General features: G+C 41.5%; 2 protein-coding genes across 2 annotated transcripts in view; one reads left to right on the forward strand and one right to left on the reverse strand.

The window, feature by feature from the left end:
- The window catches only part of hspg2 (heparan sulfate proteoglycan 2), a 97,294-nt gene that overhangs the window by 54,512 nt on the left and 23,347 nt on the right, over positions 1-19,435 (reverse strand). Inside the window, exons 2-3 of the mRNA XM_062427984.1 lie at positions 10,886-11,015; positions 10,470-10,529 (exon numbers count right to left, since the gene is read on the reverse strand). Coding sequence (XP_062283968.1) covers positions 10,470-10,529; positions 10,886-11,015 — 190 coding nt within the window. The remainder of the gene's footprint in view (positions 1-10,469; positions 10,530-10,885; positions 11,016-19,435) is intronic.
- The window catches only part of mul1b (mitochondrial E3 ubiquitin protein ligase 1b), a 123,836-nt gene continuing 122,591 nt past the window's right edge, over positions 18,191-19,435 (forward strand). The window contains exon 1 of the mRNA XM_062427978.1: positions 18,191-18,194. The gene's annotated coding sequence lies outside the window, so the exon portion shown is untranslated. The remainder of the gene's footprint in view (positions 18,195-19,435) is intronic.

Raw genomic sequence — 19,435 nt, forward strand, 5'->3', positions numbered from 1 at the left:
ACTATCATTGGCAGGCTACTCTGTGCGAGACCTGAAATGTTCCCAAGGTAAGGCCTTGCAAATATGTTGTGCTGGTTAACCAAAACATAATGCTAGCCTGGCTGTGTGTGAGTGTATTAGCTAAAGCATATATTTACATGACTTAAATATATTATAGTGATCTTTTGTTCTAATCTAAGCCTTGCACACCTATCAAACATAGCATGTACGTAAACAGTAGTGATGCACGCCATTGTACAGATTGCAGTTATATCAGTAGGCACCGCAGTTAATCTGTGGATCGGGCAGTTGGGGTCATAAAAAGTAGTGCGGGTGGTGACATAACACATCATTAATGAGGAAAATATGAATGATATTTTCTAAAATGTGGACATAGCAGAGAACAGAGATGAAGATCTACGATCCACTGCTGCTCAGCTTCATTTTTTTCATCAGGCACAAATTACTGACTCACAACTAACCAAACAAACAACAGGGAATACTAAGAAATATACAGAAACTGATAACAATTATTTCTACAATCATATAAGATAAGATTGCTGGAGAAATTGGGGCTCTCAGCACGCTACAGTCTTTCCAGACCGCTGTATTGCAAAGGCACAGTTCACCATGGAAACGCTCACACTTAGCGAAAGCAGCATGTCTAATCATTAAAGTAAATCATTAAAGAAAACTTTCATGCATCAACAAGGGCGGATTAAATGATTTTTTGTCAGCCGCAGGCAACCTCTGTCTTCCTTTACAAAGTAGAGAAACAATATTTTGATTTTGGGACACTCAAAATTTTGTCTGGACTCTGTAATCAATTCAAACATTCAAATACAAAGTATGTGGACATCAGCCAAAATAACACAGCCATGAGTTGGCACAATGATCTCTTGATTGAACGCTGATGATATCAGAGAGTTGCATGCTCAGTGGGAGTTTGAGTCTGGAGCACTACTGTGCCAGCAGCTGCAGAGGAAGAAGAAGAAAATCCTCTGTGAATGATTGGGAAGCGGGCCTCAACATTCCCTCCACCAAGTCAAACACATCAGGCAGGCAGGAGGGCAGCGGAGGGGGCTGCAGCAGGGGTTATATTAGTGGCCTACAGTAAGGGCTATGTTAGCTGGTCTGACTGGTCTTTAAAAATATAGGTCAACTGGTTGAATATAATGCAGTCTGTATTCCGACTTAAATGGGATTTATATTGTCAGTAAAATGACAATTACTAACTGAACTACTGATTCACTCTTAAAGCCTCACACAGCTGGTTGGTATTACATCTTTAGTGCCTATAAGTGTCTGCTGAAAGCATCCTTGAGTTTTCTGCTCCCAGAAAATGACTACACTGTGGCTGACCCTTCTCTCTAATCACTTGAAGAAATATAGAGGGAAAAAAGTTCATCTTCGTTTTGAACACTGACAATAAAATTCTTTTTTTTTTCTCCTTCCCTCCTTTTATACCACTCATACTACCCAACATGAAAAAAACTCCACCCATTTTCTTCATAAGTGGGTTACAACACACCATGAAAACGTTTTTTTATGCAATGTTGTTGATTTATTTAAGTGCTTTGGCAAGCAAGCAGTGACACAAGCTCCACTGAGCTTTTTGCAATATTCAAAACAAATGAACAAGTAACATTTTTCCATTTGCTTGCATCTTTCACATTACATATTGTAAGATTTTAAAGAATCAGCTGTTTACAAAATTGTTTTGACTCAGCATTATGATTTTCTGCATGTCATAATGCTTAGCTATGGCAAAAAAGATTGTCTCAACTAATACTTAATCAGTTTCCTGCTCCAGTTATATATAGATTTTTGATATATTGTCACAATCTATATATAACTAAATGTACAAGACATCTTGATGAGCTATATAAGTAACTCATTATCAACCAAAATGTCAGCTATATCATTATAATTCCAATGTCAAAGGTTTAGCCCATGAAACTTAAAATAGCCCAGCCCGTAGGGTGCCCTGTTCTCATACTGCTGCCAGCACTTTGTTAGGACTGGCCTGCCAGCCTCTGATTTCAGACTGGCAGTGTGGGTTTAGGGAGGAAGTCAATATTTGTACTGTTTTCTTGCAGTCAGATGCTACTTGCTATGCCAAAAGCAAAGAGTCACGTTCTAAGCAGTCATCTGCTGAGCCTCTATGTGCAAATATACATGCCCAAATATGTGCAAAACAATAAATAGGCACACACACTTAAAGAGGGCAGGAACTATACAAACATCGGTGCATATGGTGTCCTCCCTTTCCATTCTCCTTTGGTAACTATATAATATCACTGGACATATGGACACTGACAGCAGATATTTATCATCATTACCAGGAGCAACTTAATTAAACGTTTTTTGTGTCTCAGATGAAGACTGTGTGTTCTCCATGTTAAAGACCTGTGGAGAAGCCTATGTTCCACTGCCTGACATTTGGCTGGTAAACAGCCATATTAAACACTAATAAATTTCCTTTTCTTACACACACAGCACTGGCACTACAAGACATCCCGTTCCTGGTGAGGAAAAGCCTCATTTATGACAAAGTAAACTGAGCACTGCCTATGAAAACAGTCAATGAGCTGAACATGTACTGTAACAACAGAACTGCAGACTTGAGTACAGCCTGGCAGGATGCTTGAGTGCTTACTTTGCAGGCTGTTTCTGTCAGACTTATAGGAAGAATTGTTGGGCCTGAATGTGGAACCAGAAGACAAGCAACATCAAAGTTACTCATCAAAGCGCCTCATTTGACCCGCATATAATCTAATCACTTGAGTGGGTACTCGCCGCCAGGTCAACAGCGGCTCGTAGCCCCAACTCTCTCTGAGATTGCCGCTTTGACGTTTCGGGCTGGCAAGTGTGGAACTGCCGCCGCCTGAGATCCTTTGATTAGAGCGCCGGGTTGTGCCCTGCTACTAACGAGCAGCTCTTTTACTCCAAGACCCATTCTCCCGTTCATCATTCACTGTTTCCAGCGGGGGGGAAATCCCCTCGTCAAGCGCCGCTACCATCAAGGGTGATGAAACTATCAGAGTGCAGACGTGACGGGTGGGATGAAGAAGAAAAAAAAAAAAAAGGAGTCTGGAAAAAAAGCATTCCACACTCTTAATTCACAAACTTATTTAGCTATTAAAGCTGTTCAGCAGAACTGTGGCGGCTTTGTGCAATGGGCCCCCTCCGAACACATAGAGGCCTATGTAGAAGACAAAGACTTGATTGAGCAGTGAGCACGGCCTGGCCTTTAAAGCCCAGCCGCATTGGGCTTGACCTTCAACCCTCAAGGCAGCGCCCACAGCATCGGCCCAGTGCCACCCGAGCCACTGAGAGAAGGAGGGAGTGAAGGAGAGCCAGAACCTACAAGAACAAAGCCCAAACCACACTATACCAGCGATCCTATTAAAAAAAAAAAGAATGTAATAACTCAAGTTTTTCTCTTCTTTGGGCTTTTCCTTCTTCTCTCTCTCACCCGTCTCCATACAAATATTTGTCTCTGTCTCAGCATAATATACAGCTTTACTCTTGTAGATAGGACCCCTCTACTTAACCCTGGTGGCCAGCCAAACTACTCTGTCCACTGACCTCTTGGGAACTCTAGGGAATAACTTTTGGCTTCACTATTAAGCTAACCCCACTGTGCTCTCCCACAGATTGTACTGTAATCACTACAAATATCAAAGTGTATAATAAAGCACATAAGCACATCTTCCGACTCATGTTGTAGTGATTATGTGAAACAGCTGGTTTACATCATAAGGGTCAGCCATCTGCATGACGTTGAAGTGAGAAAAATTACTTTTCGAATTAAACCGTGGAGCATGTTTTTGTGGTGGCTGTCCACAAAGACAAATAGTCATTCAACATCTCTTTATAAAGGTCTTTTCACAACTGGAAACGTGCACATGTTGTCATTCAAGTGTAATGAACTCTATTACTCTACGGAACAAGCCCATCATTTTTCCACTGGCATCAGAAAACACGGGGAGACGCCTGCAAGACACTTGGAAAAACAGAGTAGCTAGACTCAATCACAGCATCCCCAAGCTGAGTCTTCCTTGGAATGTTATGTGAGAGTGTGTTTGGAAATGAGAGTGCATAACTGAGTGGAGCAGGTGACAGGAGAGTGTGCCAAAGACAAGAGGAGAGAGGAAAGAAACCGGAGCAATAAACAGAAACACATGCTTGAGGACTTACTGTGCTCTGGATCAACTGGGCTCTGTATGTTCCTCATATGTGAAGAGTCAAACCAGCGTACTATGGCAAGAAATGAGGTGCGAGGGGGCAAGGAACAAGAGGCAGGGGAAACGAGACGTTGAGCAGAGGTCGACGGGGGGCAAGGATCAAACAAGGAAAGCGACACAAGGGCCGGGGAGAGGGATCAGGTTAGCCAAACAGGTGCAGGAAAGGTTAAAATTACAGGACAGTTAGAAAGGAAATGGTTAGAAGCAAGGAGAGAAAATAGAGAGTGACAATCAGAAAGAGAAATGCCAAAAGAGTTGTCTTAACAGAAACAGGAAATCAAGAAAAAGTCTCAGCTGGTGAGAATTAAAGTACAGAAACAAACAGAATGAATTCATCAAAATGTCTTGGAAAAATAGAAGCAAAATAAACATTAGAAAAAACAGTCAGGAAAAGTTTGTGCGAGAAATTCACGAAATGTTGTCGGAAAAATGTCAACATCAACCCTGTGTTAGGAATATCAACAATCATTACCATCCACGTACTAACGGGACAATGGATGCTGGGAGACTTTGTTTGCTGTTGACTAATGAGTTCAACGAGCGTCTGTCTGGAAACACATAAGGAAGTCTGCTTGCATGACCGTGTCAGGGAGAAAAGGTCGGAGGGGATCTCTTGACTCCTCTTCAGCCCAAAAGAACAAAGAGGATATCCTCCAAACCAAACACACACTTCCACGCACTTCTCTTCACATCTCTAATGTCTGGCACACGCATCCACCCTGGGGTTTTAGATTGACTCTGGGAGGAGCTGCTTCCTGTTTTCCCACCAAAATGGAAATAACTGGGCACCATTATAACCTTTTTCTTTACCAAACGTTAAGCCCTATGCGCTGGCACGTGCACCACTGACCATGTTCTGTTTTGCAGTGACTCATTCATTCTTCCATTGCTTTAGGTGCAGTTACACTGCTGCGTATGTTTTGAAATGTCAACTGAGGAGGCCTTTCAGTAGTTCTGAAACACAGATGTATTTGAGGAGAGGGACCCTTGAGTATAGTTTACGATATATTTACGAGTTTTGAAGTATCTGTTCACTGCATTTCATGAAAAACTGGACTAAACAGTCAAGTAAATAAATACATATTTGAAAAATTGTGTACACTGGAACCGACGTGCTGACAAGACGCTCCGATCCAGATTCTGTAAGAGAGTCCGCTCCATAAGCTGTAACAGACAGCAATAAACAACAGCTCCTTCATAATCAAGTGACTGTGCTGGATCCAGCTGTTTCACAGCTGCAAATACAAGACACATATGGCTTCTAATACACCATTACTGTAACTGTGGCATGTGAGAAGAGATGAGATTTAGGAAAAGTTGGTGTAAAAACTTTTGGACTGACTGACACTGCTGCTGCTGTCCAGTGGCACAGTCTAGCCCAGCAGGTGAAGAGCAGGTACATGTAGTTTAAGAACTGATTTTTTTTTTTGAGGAATACAATTTAAAAAAGTTAAGAAGCAGGAAATGGTTGACAGAAAACCAACCCTACCCAAAACCATCTGAAATCTCCCCCTAGAATGGTGACCCAGACTAATTAAAGCTAATGAAGCATCCGGTAGTTCAAAGGCTGCTGATATATTCCGATCCTTGTCTGAATGGGAGTGAGCGCCAGAAAGAGGGAGGTAATCACTTTATTATTACTCTCAACTCTTTTATGTGCATGCTCATTGACTGAAACAAAGCAGTCATTGTGTAACAGGAGCAACAGACATAAAGATAAAAGAAAATCATTTGTGAGCGGTGAGCGGTGGTGCATTCAGTATATACTGTACATGTAGTCAATGTATTATCCAACAGAAGAGAAAGAGTTAAGGGCTTAACAAATCCCAGGAGAGGTATTATTTATAGTATATGGACACTTGAGTATTCAACCAGGAAGCCCCCGATCGACTGCTGAGCTCTGTCCAAATAAACTCTCTGATCTGGGAAAACTACAGGACAACTGAATACCCAGCCAATAACCACATATTCTAATTCAGTATTTGTTTTGTTACACAACAAAACATTTTTTTAGCTCCAGTTTTAGGTTTTTCTCTTCTGATGCAGCATACATTGTCACAGGGATCATTAAAATAAACATAGGTATCAGTGTATCATGACACTGCCACGGGGGGGAAAAAAGAGACATTTCAAATAGTTGCACACTCTCTCTCCCTCAATGAAGCTCTAGACATCTCGTTTCCTAAAGAGGAGCGGCACAAGTCAGTTCTCCAAGGCAACACATTTGTTATTGGTACACACAGTGCAGCATCATGGGGCTGGGTGCAGTAATAAAGACTCAAGTTAGTGACTAAGGCCATTCAGCAGCAGTCTTTCAGAACAATGCCTGAGTTCACTGTGCACACACACACTAGTGTCCTTCAGCAGCACAGCAAATATGTGTTATCATGCTTTTTGTGGTTTTCTGTTATTTTTAATACTGTTCTGATGATGGATATCTATATTAAACAAGTCAAAGTTCTAAAACTTGAGGGGAATATATGTAAAATTCTCCCTGCAAATCCAAACCCAGGGCTTCAGCCTGCTTTGAATGCTTTACTGTGCAAAGTTACCTCTACTTCCCCGTTGAACTGACATCAGATTGTTCGCAAATGGCGGTCCGTTTTGTAGCCTTTGTTGCTAAAGTTGTTCCATGGGTCGTTCATGTTGTCAACTCGCATATTTCAAACTGGATTAAGGCTCGATCATTGTTTGGCCTTACAGCGATAGGAGCTAAAACGGCCTGTTTCAGACAGAGGCTGAACTGAGGGCCAGTATAAGATAAATAAAGAGTTTTTTAACGTATTCCAGTAGAGTATAATTCCAGAGAATGCAAATATAGATTTGGAAACGTTCATTATACGTCCGCTTTAAAACCGCCTTGTCCACAAACTAGAGTAAGCAATCTGATTATAACGTGCGGCGAGTTTTTTCCTGTCCTGTCTTTTTTTTTTGTTGGGGCTCTTGCATGTTGGTGTGTGACCACCTTGAGGGCCCCCAGCAGTGCAACAACAAAGACCACACCAAAATAACTGCAGCTGCCAGCGCTCGTCCCTCTGTGTAACTACCCGAGAGGCTCCCTGTAACTGACACACAGAGACACACAAACACACACACACACACACAGAGGCAGTGCCACTGAAATGCATATCTCACCAACTACCCATGAAGAAGGCAGAAATACTGAGTGGGTGGCCCGGCCCCAGCCTGTCCGCTGGCCGGGCCAAACTGACAGACAGGGTACATTACCCTGATGTATTGTCCTATTATGCTGCATCATCTGTTCTCCTCTAGAGATAACGGGAGAATCTAGACCTGAGTTGTGTTTTCTCAGCAAGCACCCACTACCACTTGATGTGATTAGAGGTAAAAACCAGCTGAGGCTACACAAGAATGCAGTAACCTGTCTGTGAAGTGGCCACTACTTGAGTCCCAGAGGATGAAGGACATCTTGACTCTCAAGTTTAAGCAAAACACCTCTAGAGAACAAATGTCTCAAGTGAGCTACATCAAATCAAAATGTCACTCAGCACTGAGCACCTTTATAACACTATATGCTGACTACAAGAAATACTTTGTATATATGATCACAATTTAAACATTTAGTCTATCTCTTAAGCAGTGTATAATGTTTAAATGACTTCCTCTAAATCAACAATGTCAAACAGGGCTAAAGTACTCTGAGATATGAATTCTCAAGCTTAAGATCCAAAATTAGCACTGGGAAGAACTTAACCCCAGCAGCCCCTCATGATCCACTATTAATAAGAGGACGTGGTCGTAGTGGACATTTGTTTCTTTGGTTTCTAAACAAAGTGGCCGATATACTTGGTGCAGTGGGAATGTCTGTAACGGAGCCTGTGGAACAAGGGTAGGCTCTCACAGATGAGATCAACTGGATTTTGACTCCCAGAAATCTCTTCGGGGATCTGAGCGTGGAGGTCAGGATGGGAGGTTAGGAGGACATGGGACGCAACCTTCATATCTCCGGGAAAGATTGTAGACTACGATTAAGAGGGAACAAAGCACAACAATGGACAAAAGATGTTGAAAATAGCATCATCTCGACAACAGTTTAGACTACAAAAAAGTTTTTTTCCACATCTTCAATGTGCAAGTGTGAGACAAATGGAAATGGAAATTACTTAACTTAAGGCAAATCGTAACACAACAGGATACAAGACATAATGGGCGCAACTGTGGCACCTACATCCCTCACTTTACAGTAGTGGAGGGGGAAGGAAGGCAGACGCTTGGGTCTGGACAGCCAACAGGACAGAGACATTCAGCAAAGTACTCAGCATTCAGCACAGGAAACCGAATTTCCTTCCCACTGCTGTTGCGCTCAGATCTATATATGGAAATAGCCTCCTCCAGTCACAGCACCATGATCATCATACTAAGCAAAATGCAAATGTCTAGCCACCTTAGAGATAAGACAATATATTAAAGAAAATACTGCATTATCTCAACCTCATATTTAATTGCCACATTAAAGCAACATTGACCTTTATGTGGTTTGGAAAGCCCGTAACTTAACGGCAACAGAAGCAATAAAGCGGAGTAATAGGGGATGTCTGTAGGCTCATTTTGCACCACAAAATGTGAGCCTATAAACAAAGACTGTTTTCCCATCCAATGCCGTCAACACAACACAAACTGGCTTTGTATTCTGTGACTTTTATATTCTTTTTTGTGCATTTGTATCTGCCAAACAGACTCTGACCCGAGGATAAAAGCACCAAAGTTCTCATCAGGTTTTGGAAGAGAAGCGCACACTTCAAAACAACCACATCTTTGCTGTGGGAGGTTGAAATAAAACTTTCAACTACTGAAATGTTTACTGGAAAAAAGACAGTCTCTAAGTCTCAGTTAATCAGTCTTCTTCAATATTACCTAAACATTTTCTAACTACGCTGCTTAAAACAGACTCAACCTTCAATTAAACCCTACTAGCTTTATTCAGCACAATCACATGTTGTTGACACCAGACACATTAATGTCAACTGTGTTAAAAGCTCCTCTGGCTATTTTAACTACCAATATTCACTGAGGCCTCACAGCAGTGCTATTTCTGTGAACAAGACACATTCTGCTAAATGCCCCAGCTCTGATGTCAGCTCGCAATGCTGCTACCAAAACAATTATTCTGCCATGATGTAATCAGCTCCGCTAACCTGTCAAGTGCCAGTGTCACCAAGGGCAAACTAAGAAGCAGCAGCTATTATCAGACCTGTGTCTTTAATAAGCAGGGAAATTAGATTTGGGGACAGTAGAAAAACTTATCATAACAAAAATGACAGAGCTCATTTCCAACCAAGTGTTATTTGGATAAACTGATAATATATGGTTGATTTAAATGTTTATTTTCTAACCTGAAAAAAATACTAAAACGTAATAAAATAAAATACAGAGATGTAAATGAGCACAGCTGTGGAACATCTGTGCAGTGTTGCAGTGGATCTATCAACGAGTGAAATCAGACACTGAAGAGCATACAGAAACATATGCAGCAGGTATAATGCCAGCTTTCGTTGGGTATCAGAATTTGTCTATCCATATAAAGTGTTATTAATTGATACTCTTTACTCTTGAAGAAAATCCAAGATTGAATTAACATGACTCTTTGTTGTTTTGTCTGAAATGAAGAGAAATGCAGACACGACAAAATGAAAATGGACCCAAAACCGAAGAGTTACTTGCAGTGATAAACCACAGGCGCAATTTAAAACAAGAGTTAGACCCATCATGCAGAGATTAATAGGTTAAGATCCCAGTATATACATTCTTTTCAGTCCACAGAAATAAAATAAGGGTCTGGAAAAAGCCAAGGCTATAGCAAATGGAATGCAAAACAGAGGTGCTGTACTGCAGCTTTTATTGTTCGTCATGCTTTCATGTATCTTATTGTGCTGTCACCTCTGCCGCTGCTTAACAGGATGAAAGAAGAGAGGAGATGTTTATGTCTCAAAGACAAAGCTGAAGCCCCGTGTTATGACCAGACTGTGGCAAGCTGGAAAGGAGGGAGGAGAGGGTGTAGCAGGATGTGAAGGCATCTTCATGCAGGCACAGGCAGACATCATGCATGCACACACACACACACACACGCGCACACACACACACACACACACACAAGCTACATTCAACCACTTAAGTCAGAGTCACAGATGGAGGAGCTTTAGCGAGTTGAGTGATCTTCCACACGTAAACAAAATCAGTCACAGAGAATTGTTAGCTTTACTATATTTTCTGATCCCTTACTTGTGCTCTCAGGGCCTGGAGGCCATGGTGTGCTTCCATCATCCTCTCCACTGGGCAGATCTTTGGAGTCACAAACAGAAGTATAGGGAAAAAGTCAATGTGCAGGTTCAAGAAAAGAAAAAAAACATCCTTTGTTCACTTATGCGACAAGTAGAACATGAAATCTGCAATGAAGTGAAATTCCCCTTGTAAAAAGTCAATCCTATAAATGAGAAGTTTATATGTAGGATGAAATAATCAAAAATAAGTATTTTATTCTGCATCTCTGAGCATCATTTAATACATTCCTTCATTTTTAGCTTTGTGATGAGTTATGAGGTAACAATGTTAGGAATGCTTAGTGAAAAACACAACTCTCATCAATGAAGGGCAGCTGTTGCTGTGGTTTGTGGTCCTCCTTCCTCTATCAAACCCACCTCCTGAGGCCTCATCAGCAGCAAAGTCTTCGTCATCATCCAGTAAGCTCTGGGACGCCCGGACATCCTTCTCTGCCTCCAAGTCTTCTGGCAGAGGGACCTCTCCCCACACTTTGGAGGCCTGAGTCACCTACAGAAAACACAAGAGAGATTTATAGGGGTTGAAGTGTCCGCTGAGGAGGGCTACACCCAGTGCTATACATGGACCCTTGAAGGGTGGAGGGAAAACAAAAGCTGAGACAGGAAACAGGGCATTGTGAGGTGTTTACTTTTACCATTTATTATCTCTTTGAAGCCCTCTCAAGAGTTAGCATGCAAATAAAAGTCCATGGCACTGGCATGAATAGAGTTCATTCAGAGCTCAAAGTTTCTTCACTGCACACACGTCAAAAGGAATCATTACTATTTTGTGTTGTGTGTTTTTCTAATCTTAATGTGGTGGAAGTTGGCTTCAGAGATTCACAGCTGACTGCAATGACCCACATATGAATGCACAAATTGCACAAAACTCAGAGAGCCAGGGAAAGCAGCTGAGGTTGAAATCCGAATGACTGGATGACACAAATCTGTTTAAGTATGCTTTCAACTCCGTCCCCCGCGGGTGAAAACATCTAACATACCACAACTAGTCCTTTATGACCGGTTCCTTGCTCTGGAATCAGGAAGGAGTCTATCACGAAAACATTATGTCACCTCTTGCAGCAGTAAAAACATCTCCAATGTAGAACCCCGGAGGATTAGTTGCTTCCTAATCAGACTGTGATCATCTTGTCAAGTCATTCAGTTATATGAATGGAACAATGTTATACTGTATGAATGGAACAACAACAGAGGTGTAACATAGGGATGTGAGTGAAACTGACATTGCAGTGTCTGGCCCTAGGTCACAATAAGGAGGTAATATGTTGTTACTTTTTTGGTCATTTTTGGTAAAGAACATTTCTGTATTGAATCTATTTAACCTATGTAGATATTTCATTGGATAAGGGAACATTTTGACCTGCTGGTGCTGCGAGATGCTGAGTTGGGCACAGCCAAAACCATTAATCATTCATCTTCTGGGAACCATGAATTTTTTTTATTTCAGTCCATCCAGTAGTTTTTGAGGTATTTCAGTCTGGACCAAAGTGGTCTGTTGGACCAAAGTGGTCTGTTGGGCCAAAGTGGTCACTGGCCCAACAGACCAAATGACTGACCGACCAATCAACAGACTGACATTGCCATTCTTAGAGATATGCCGCTAGAGTGGCTAAAATGGGTTTTGTAGAAAAACATGTTATTATTCCTGGAAGTGGAAAAGTCTCAGGTATCATACTGGCACTAGTATTGAAAGATTTTCCTTTTTTTAAATGTCCCTTTAACTAAGAAAGAGCCCATGTTTGCCTTGGTATGGAGCAATGGTGTATGAATATCTCAAAAGGATTACATCAGTGTACATTTCAATCGCAGCTCTAATTCTAAACCCACTCAAAGTCAAATAAATAAAAGGAAAGAACTGTTTCTTCTCACAGCTACTGATAGACCCATACAGACACTCAATGAGGAGACACAAAGCTTAGCCAGCTGCCCTCATATCTGATCATCTTGATAGGGTTCAATGTGCCAGGCCAAGTGGAGCACGGTGTGGGCTTATTATCTCTCCTCTCACCATCTCAGCATCCAGACTGCCCAGACTCTACTGGCTATAAGTTTAGATACGACACTGGCATGATGCCACCCCTGGCATTTCCAGTTGGCATGGCCCGCCAGTTCCTATTTCCACCCAACTCTGTCATGGTAGTTTTCCCATTTAAATGGATCCAGCTAATAAATAACTCGATTTATCCCCCCAAATCCTCTCTCCCCTGACTAAACACCCTTACAACAACAATCCCGGGCCATTTTCAAAAGGAAACTGCTGACTAACCAAATTCCTTTCAGTGGTGCCGACCAGCCAACCATTGGTGTGATCATCTCCTGCTTCCCACTCCCTTGGGATGGGGTATCATCTGGACACACTGTGTGCCATCTGGGCAAAAACCACCACAAACTAGTAGCAGCGTTTGACGGACGAGTCCATATTTGCAGCTGATCTTAAAGCTAACATGTTAAGATTAACTTCTTTGAGGCTGTCAGTCTGGCATCACCTCAAGCAGAGTTAGGAACTACGTACAAATTTGCTTTCTCACTAAGCTACTGCATTCTAGTTGAAAAAGCTAGTGCAACCTTTGCCCTCAGTCTAGGAGTTGAGACACGTCATGTGTTAAAGTTATCTCTCCCTTCAGATAAAGATCTTGACCAGCGCAGTAATTCTTTGAAGTCTACCCCACCCACAGGATACTGGCCTCTGGAGCTCTCCTTTCGCTAGTAACTTGTTGCAATGTCCAATGGGTCATATGGCAACCATGTATGTGCATGAAAAGAGCAGGCATGCCCATGCATGTGTGTAAACACACACACATAAATATCGAAGAAGCATCTGACACACAGACAAATACACATCCAGCCAAAAGGAATTTTACTGTTTACTTAAGAATTACTCTGCTCACAATGCACAATGTTAACACTTCAGGACCAAGTAGTGGTGGCTCTACAAATAAAGGAGCAACAAATCCATGCATAATCAGTGACAGGTGACACTACACAGAAGCCTGACGACAAGCCTGAAGTTTGCCCAGCTGTTGTTTTCCAGGACCAAAAGAAATAACTGCATTTTGGTGCATGAACAACTGCTGAGAGATGGGACAGAAGCAGAACATTTTGGAAAACGTTTGGTCCGACTGAAATAATTTCAGGATGGTACAACTGTCAGCTGTCGTCGAGTTATCCAGCTGGAGATGTGCATCTCCACATCCAAACACATGTCAGCTCCTCAACCCATTAATTTAATTTCACAGTCACTGGCTATTATCGGATTTTCATGCTCCTTTGTTTCCCAAAATGGATAACAAACTGATTACAGCCACTACAAGCTTCCCTGTTTTCTATGGATTTATTTTCTAAGACTACTATTTTCTGACAGTGAGATAAAACAAGTTTAAAATTTAAACATGTGATTTCTAGTATCATCACATCAATACTGAGATAATGCTGTTGTAGCATCTGTTTGACCACCCAGTCTTTAATACTCCCGCTTTGCTGGCTACCTGCCATATGTTGAGACATTCTAACATCAAACTTTTGGAGGCACTTTGAGTGCAACAACAGTTCATGAACTGACTTTATAGACGAGATTCTTCAGACCACTACATAGATGAAACACTTTGCACCCCTCACTTTTGTTGAAAGAGCAAATCCTCTAACAAGTAAGAATGCACAGTAAGATGGACAATGAAGCTTTGGGTGATTGGATATTTGTGGACTGTTAAAAACATAGCATACACTTTCAAAATGATGTACCTACCTTTCAGGATATTTGTTTAAATTCATTTTAGTATGGTATGAAAATCCACTTGCAGAGACCTGAAATGTGTTTTTTGGTGGTGCATTTAATTCAAAAGGTAAAGCTGGTGATATTCTGTATTTGTGTTATTATTAATTAATCCTATCCTATCCTAGGAATAAGCAATTTTAAAGCAAAACTCATTAGTAGGATACATTTGTTGGTTTTTGATTTATTGATGATGAGGAAAATACAGAATATCAAGACATTCTTTAAGTCAAGTCAAGTCATCTCAAGGCACTTTCCATATAAAGCAGGTCTAGACTGTATGTTACAGAGACATATAATTCCCCCATGAGCACTTGGCGACAGCGGCAAGGAAAAACTTGAAAACTCAACTTTTAAAAGGGGGTTTTTCCTTTTAAGGGTATACTATGCATGATTTTCCAAATAAAAAAAACAATGTGTAGATTCATACAAAACTAATCTGACTCAATCATCACTTATGACCCACTAAAAGTGTGAAGAATCAATGTCAGTCCTCTAATCTTCTCATCATTCATGTCACTGAGCAAGCGAGGTCGGGACATTCTGGGTTTCATGAAACAGCCGGTCCCATCTCTTCCAACTTTCCTACTCTTCTAATCATTGAGTTGGCTCATCGTTCTCCTACTGTGATAAATTGAGGACCTGTCAACTTGTGCGGAAGAAAAAGGAACTCATGTCTATCCGGACTTCAGTGCTGGGTTACCTCAGAAACTTAGACAGTTTGATCCCATAAAAAAAAGCTTTGTGATCTGGACATAAAATACTCTCTATCCTGCCATGCTGACAGTTATTACTAAAGGTACGCTCACTGTTTCACTGCTGTGGTGATGCTGAGGTATTCCTTTGTGATATCCCCATGAAATCATCATAACTCCATAGGTGATGAATCAGGTGATTGACTAGCTGGAATTTATGACTTTTGATAAGAAACGTTGTTGCTACTGAGGCATGCTGTGTGTGTGTGTGTGTGTGTGTGTGTGTGTGTGTGTGTGTGTGTGTGGGTGTGTGCGCGTGTGTGTATGTGTATGTGTGTATGTGTGAGATACAATAATACTTCTCCTTGCACTCTTCTGACACTTGCACAGCTTAAAAAAGACGGTTCCAATTTACTGGAGTAGGGTTGTATGGGGTACATATCCATAGTATCCATATTGCCTGCAGTAGATTTGGGTCGGGACGCCTCCAGTTTGGAGAAGGAGACCGGAGTACAGGCACGGAAGCTCAGCAATGCTGTATACATGGCCAGCAGCAAAATATATTTTAGCCACCTAAATGAAGGCCCAACTAAAAGAAATCAGTATCCATTTACATGTATGTATCTTTATAATATTTTCACTGCAATACCTTGCTTGCATAATGCCCTTTCCTGTGACACTACATATACTTAATCATAGAAGTTAAATATTCCTACGTATGCGTCACTTAATTCTTAATCATTATATAGGTCATCATATAGGTCAGCTTTTAAATTTAAAGCTTTATCTGATTGGATCTATCTATTACCTCCTTTCATTTCTTTAAGACATCCCGTTTTACTTATCCTCAAACAACCTGCTCTTGCTTCAAATCCATTTTGAGTTATGGAATGCATTTATCTCTAATGAGTGGTGGTGCATGTAAATGTATGTATATAGCTTTGTGTGGGTATGTGTACATTTACTATGTTTATTTTGGCATTTTTGGGGGAATCAGTGTGTGGGAGTGGCTGGGCCTGGGAGAACTTCTGTCTGTGTATGTGTGAGTGTATTTGTGTTGTTTTGCTTTATGTACTTTATTTTCTGTACATTTGGGTTGCGGACGAGATGGTTCATCTTAAGTGGAAAAGTGTAGGTGTGTTTAATTGTGCTTGAGAAACAAACCAGAAAAATAATATTTAATTTATCTGATTCACACTCTGTTCTCGCTCTCTAGCTCGTTTGACCAATCGTGTGGAGCTGGTAATAAAAGGCCAACTATGAATGCTGCATGTTTACAAACACCAACCGACAAATCTTTCATAGTATGCCTTTAAGCTCTGAAATCGGAAATTTCTGATTCAGCTACTAAGCAGCATTCGCAAACAGCTTTGACAGGGAATCAAACCCATGAGACATGCAATAATCATGCATGGGCTTTGTAAAGGATATGAGGGACACTGTGAGTTTGGTTTCTTGTTGTTCTGCTGCCAGTATTTTTGTCCAGATGTTAGAGAGGCTTAAGATACCAGAATCTTATATGTTGGAGCTTCCTGTGCTGCACCGACAAAGAATTCTTGCAACTACAGCATACCGCATGAATGATACAGTAACATGAATGTTTACAGCAATGGACCTGTTGTGAGCTTCGGGTGAGGTTAAAGTCTATAGTATGCACTGAAAATGGCTAACAGTGATATAAACACACATGATTTGTAGATGATGGACCTAACCATCCAAAAACCACTGGTATGGCCCTTCAAACGTACAGTTTTAAAAATGACAGTGTAAATGCATAAATGCACAGACACACACGTGTAAACATACACCCACACTCTCATGCACACATGCACTAACAGACACATGCTATCATACACCCACACTTCAGCATTCCCATCCTGGTTGCATCTCTCTGACAGCCAAACCCTGTCAGAGACAGCGTGAGAAGAATTCCTCAGGGGACTCGATTCGCCCACTCTGCTAATAAACCCACTGATGCAGCTGCAGGACAATCTGTGAGAAACATCTTAAAGGCATACCCAATGTGTTACAGAAAATAAGTAGCTGGACCGAGCTCATACTAGACATGAGTCTCACATGAAAATATTTAACAGTGTTTTCTGAGCTGCAAAGGTTTAGGATTCAAAGCATCTCCTGAGCTCAGGCAACCTATCTGCTTTTCATCCCCACCAGAGCGTGTGATAGGCAAACATAGAAAGATGAAAGCCGAAAAAAGGCAGCAAACCATATTGCTCATTCCAATCAATTGATTCAAACACCAAGTTGTGACCTTTCAAGCAAGCAGTGCACGGGCACTCACGGAAAACCTTTACAAGATGAATTCCCAACCTCTGTGACCCTTCATCCCTCCCTAACCAACCCTCTTCTTTCTTTTACTCTCTCTCTCTTTCTAAGACTAACAATATCTGCTTAGACTTGAAGTAGCAACATGCACTAAACAGGAATGGAATGTAAACTGCAGAGTATTAAGTGGATGAAAGCTTGACACACTCTTTTCTTTAGGTAGAGTGGGCTGAAAAAAAAATCCCACCAAGCACTACCAGGCACCAACAAGGCCTGAGATGCAGAACCGCAGCACTCCCTTTACTTGACCCTCTGCTATCAGTGGAATAGGTGCAGGAGTATTAGCAGGGTTACATTAAATCAGCACCTTGATAACATAACAGTAAATTATGTGTGCAAAAGTACACTCAGAGATTTGGATGATTTTCAAAGCCTTCTAGGGATAAAGGTGCAAGAACAGAGTGCATAACATTGCAAACTCAAACGAAAAAAAAGATGGTTCCCAAATTAAATTAAATACTGAGTTTTTTTAAACTGGTTTGACACTTGTTTTAGCTGTGCAGCAAAAACAAGCGGTGCAGCATGATATGTGGTCATATACTGTATTAACGCCTTCTTTTTTTCCTTTCCTTTCCTTTTTTTGTGTAAATCAGTGTATGTTTGTGTGATTATGTGTTGGCTGAATGGAGCAGCAGCACCTGGCAATCATGTAAAACACTAAACCTGGGATTTGTGAACAGAGTCTGGCTGGACACACCTTTAAATTGCATGATTGGTGGCAAACTACTTTACCTCGCAGGTTAAATGGCAGCCTGCTCTGCCTTGCGGTGAACCAGGAGAGTTTAAACATATAACCGAGACAAAATATTCCTGCGGGTTTGTTTTTAACCAGCAAGCATCAGCTCACCCCTGGCTCTGTTGAGGGATGGGTGCTAGGTTAACTTGAGGCTCAGAGGAGTGGACCTGGTTAGCCGCCAAACATTCAAAACACACAGACTGAAGTGTAAGGTTCAGTGTCAGAAGGAGGGCCAAGCCTCATAGTACGTAGTACGGTTGGGGCGGCTGCTTGCCATCCACCGCTGTTGGCTTGTCTATGGTGCAGTATTGCAATATTGCAGTTATTGGGACAGCACTACCAACAACATGTTTTACAGCCCTAACACGCACATGGTGATCTTCACATATAGGTTTTTGTGGTGTGCTTGGCCTTGTGAAAGAGTGATGAAAGAGAAGGCGCATAAGTCCAAGAGAAATGTTCTTTTTTCCATGGACTTGAGAATTCAGACACGTCGCAACATTTTTGACAACGAAATTATGGCATCAGGGCAGCTTTGTGTAAGTTCATGTTTGTGTGAGAGATTGAGTTTCCTATGTTTTTAACCCTTGCTTGGATTTGGTAGGTGAGCTGACAAACTGCCACTTCTGACACTAAACCTCCGCCTGGGCCCCTGCTTCATAAAGGGCCCGATGAGTGAGGCCCTTATGCTCTGCACAGGTCTTTTGACATTTTTTCAGGGTTTAATCCAAAGTGTTTGGAGGTAGAGGAAGTGGAAGGAGGCTCTTCATTCAACAGACAAACACTCTTTGACAATGTGAATGAATTGTATTCCCAATGCGCTCCATGACTAATACTATGGGGGCAACAAACATGCCAGATTTTCCTGGAAAAGGGGGAGGGAAGGGGGGCCAAGGAGTAAAAAGTGAAGGATAAGTCCACATTTTTGAACGCATGCTTCGAGTGCCGGCCTTGTCTTCTTCCCCCGGGTCATTCATTCTCTCCCCCACACAACGGTCATGCCATGCATTTTACAATAAGCTCAGTCTCCCACTGGAAAACGGTATTAGGGGCTTTCTCGACACGCATGATGCCTTTTCAGATATGACGATTCTCTTGGTAGTGCAAGGTGATGCAGCGAAGTGCAATGCAAGAGAACCTGATTCATTAAATATACTTAACAGGTAACTGCGAAGGCTGTCGGCTGCAAAAATCTTTTTTTTTTCTGTGGTGTATATTTTAAAAGAGTCGACTGGATGACCTCAGAATTTAATAAATGTTGAAACCATGGAGGTGTTAATGAATTCTGTCACTCAAGAATCCTGTACAATGGAAAACGATACCCGCAATACTTTGATATGATCTAACAAATTCAACATGAAGAAATA

This window comes from Scomber scombrus, chromosome 10 (assembly GCF_963691925.1).
Source record: "Scomber scombrus chromosome 10, fScoSco1.1, whole genome shotgun sequence".
In the NCBI taxonomy this organism is placed as follows: Eukaryota; Metazoa; Chordata; class Actinopteri; order Scombriformes; family Scombridae; genus Scomber; species Scomber scombrus.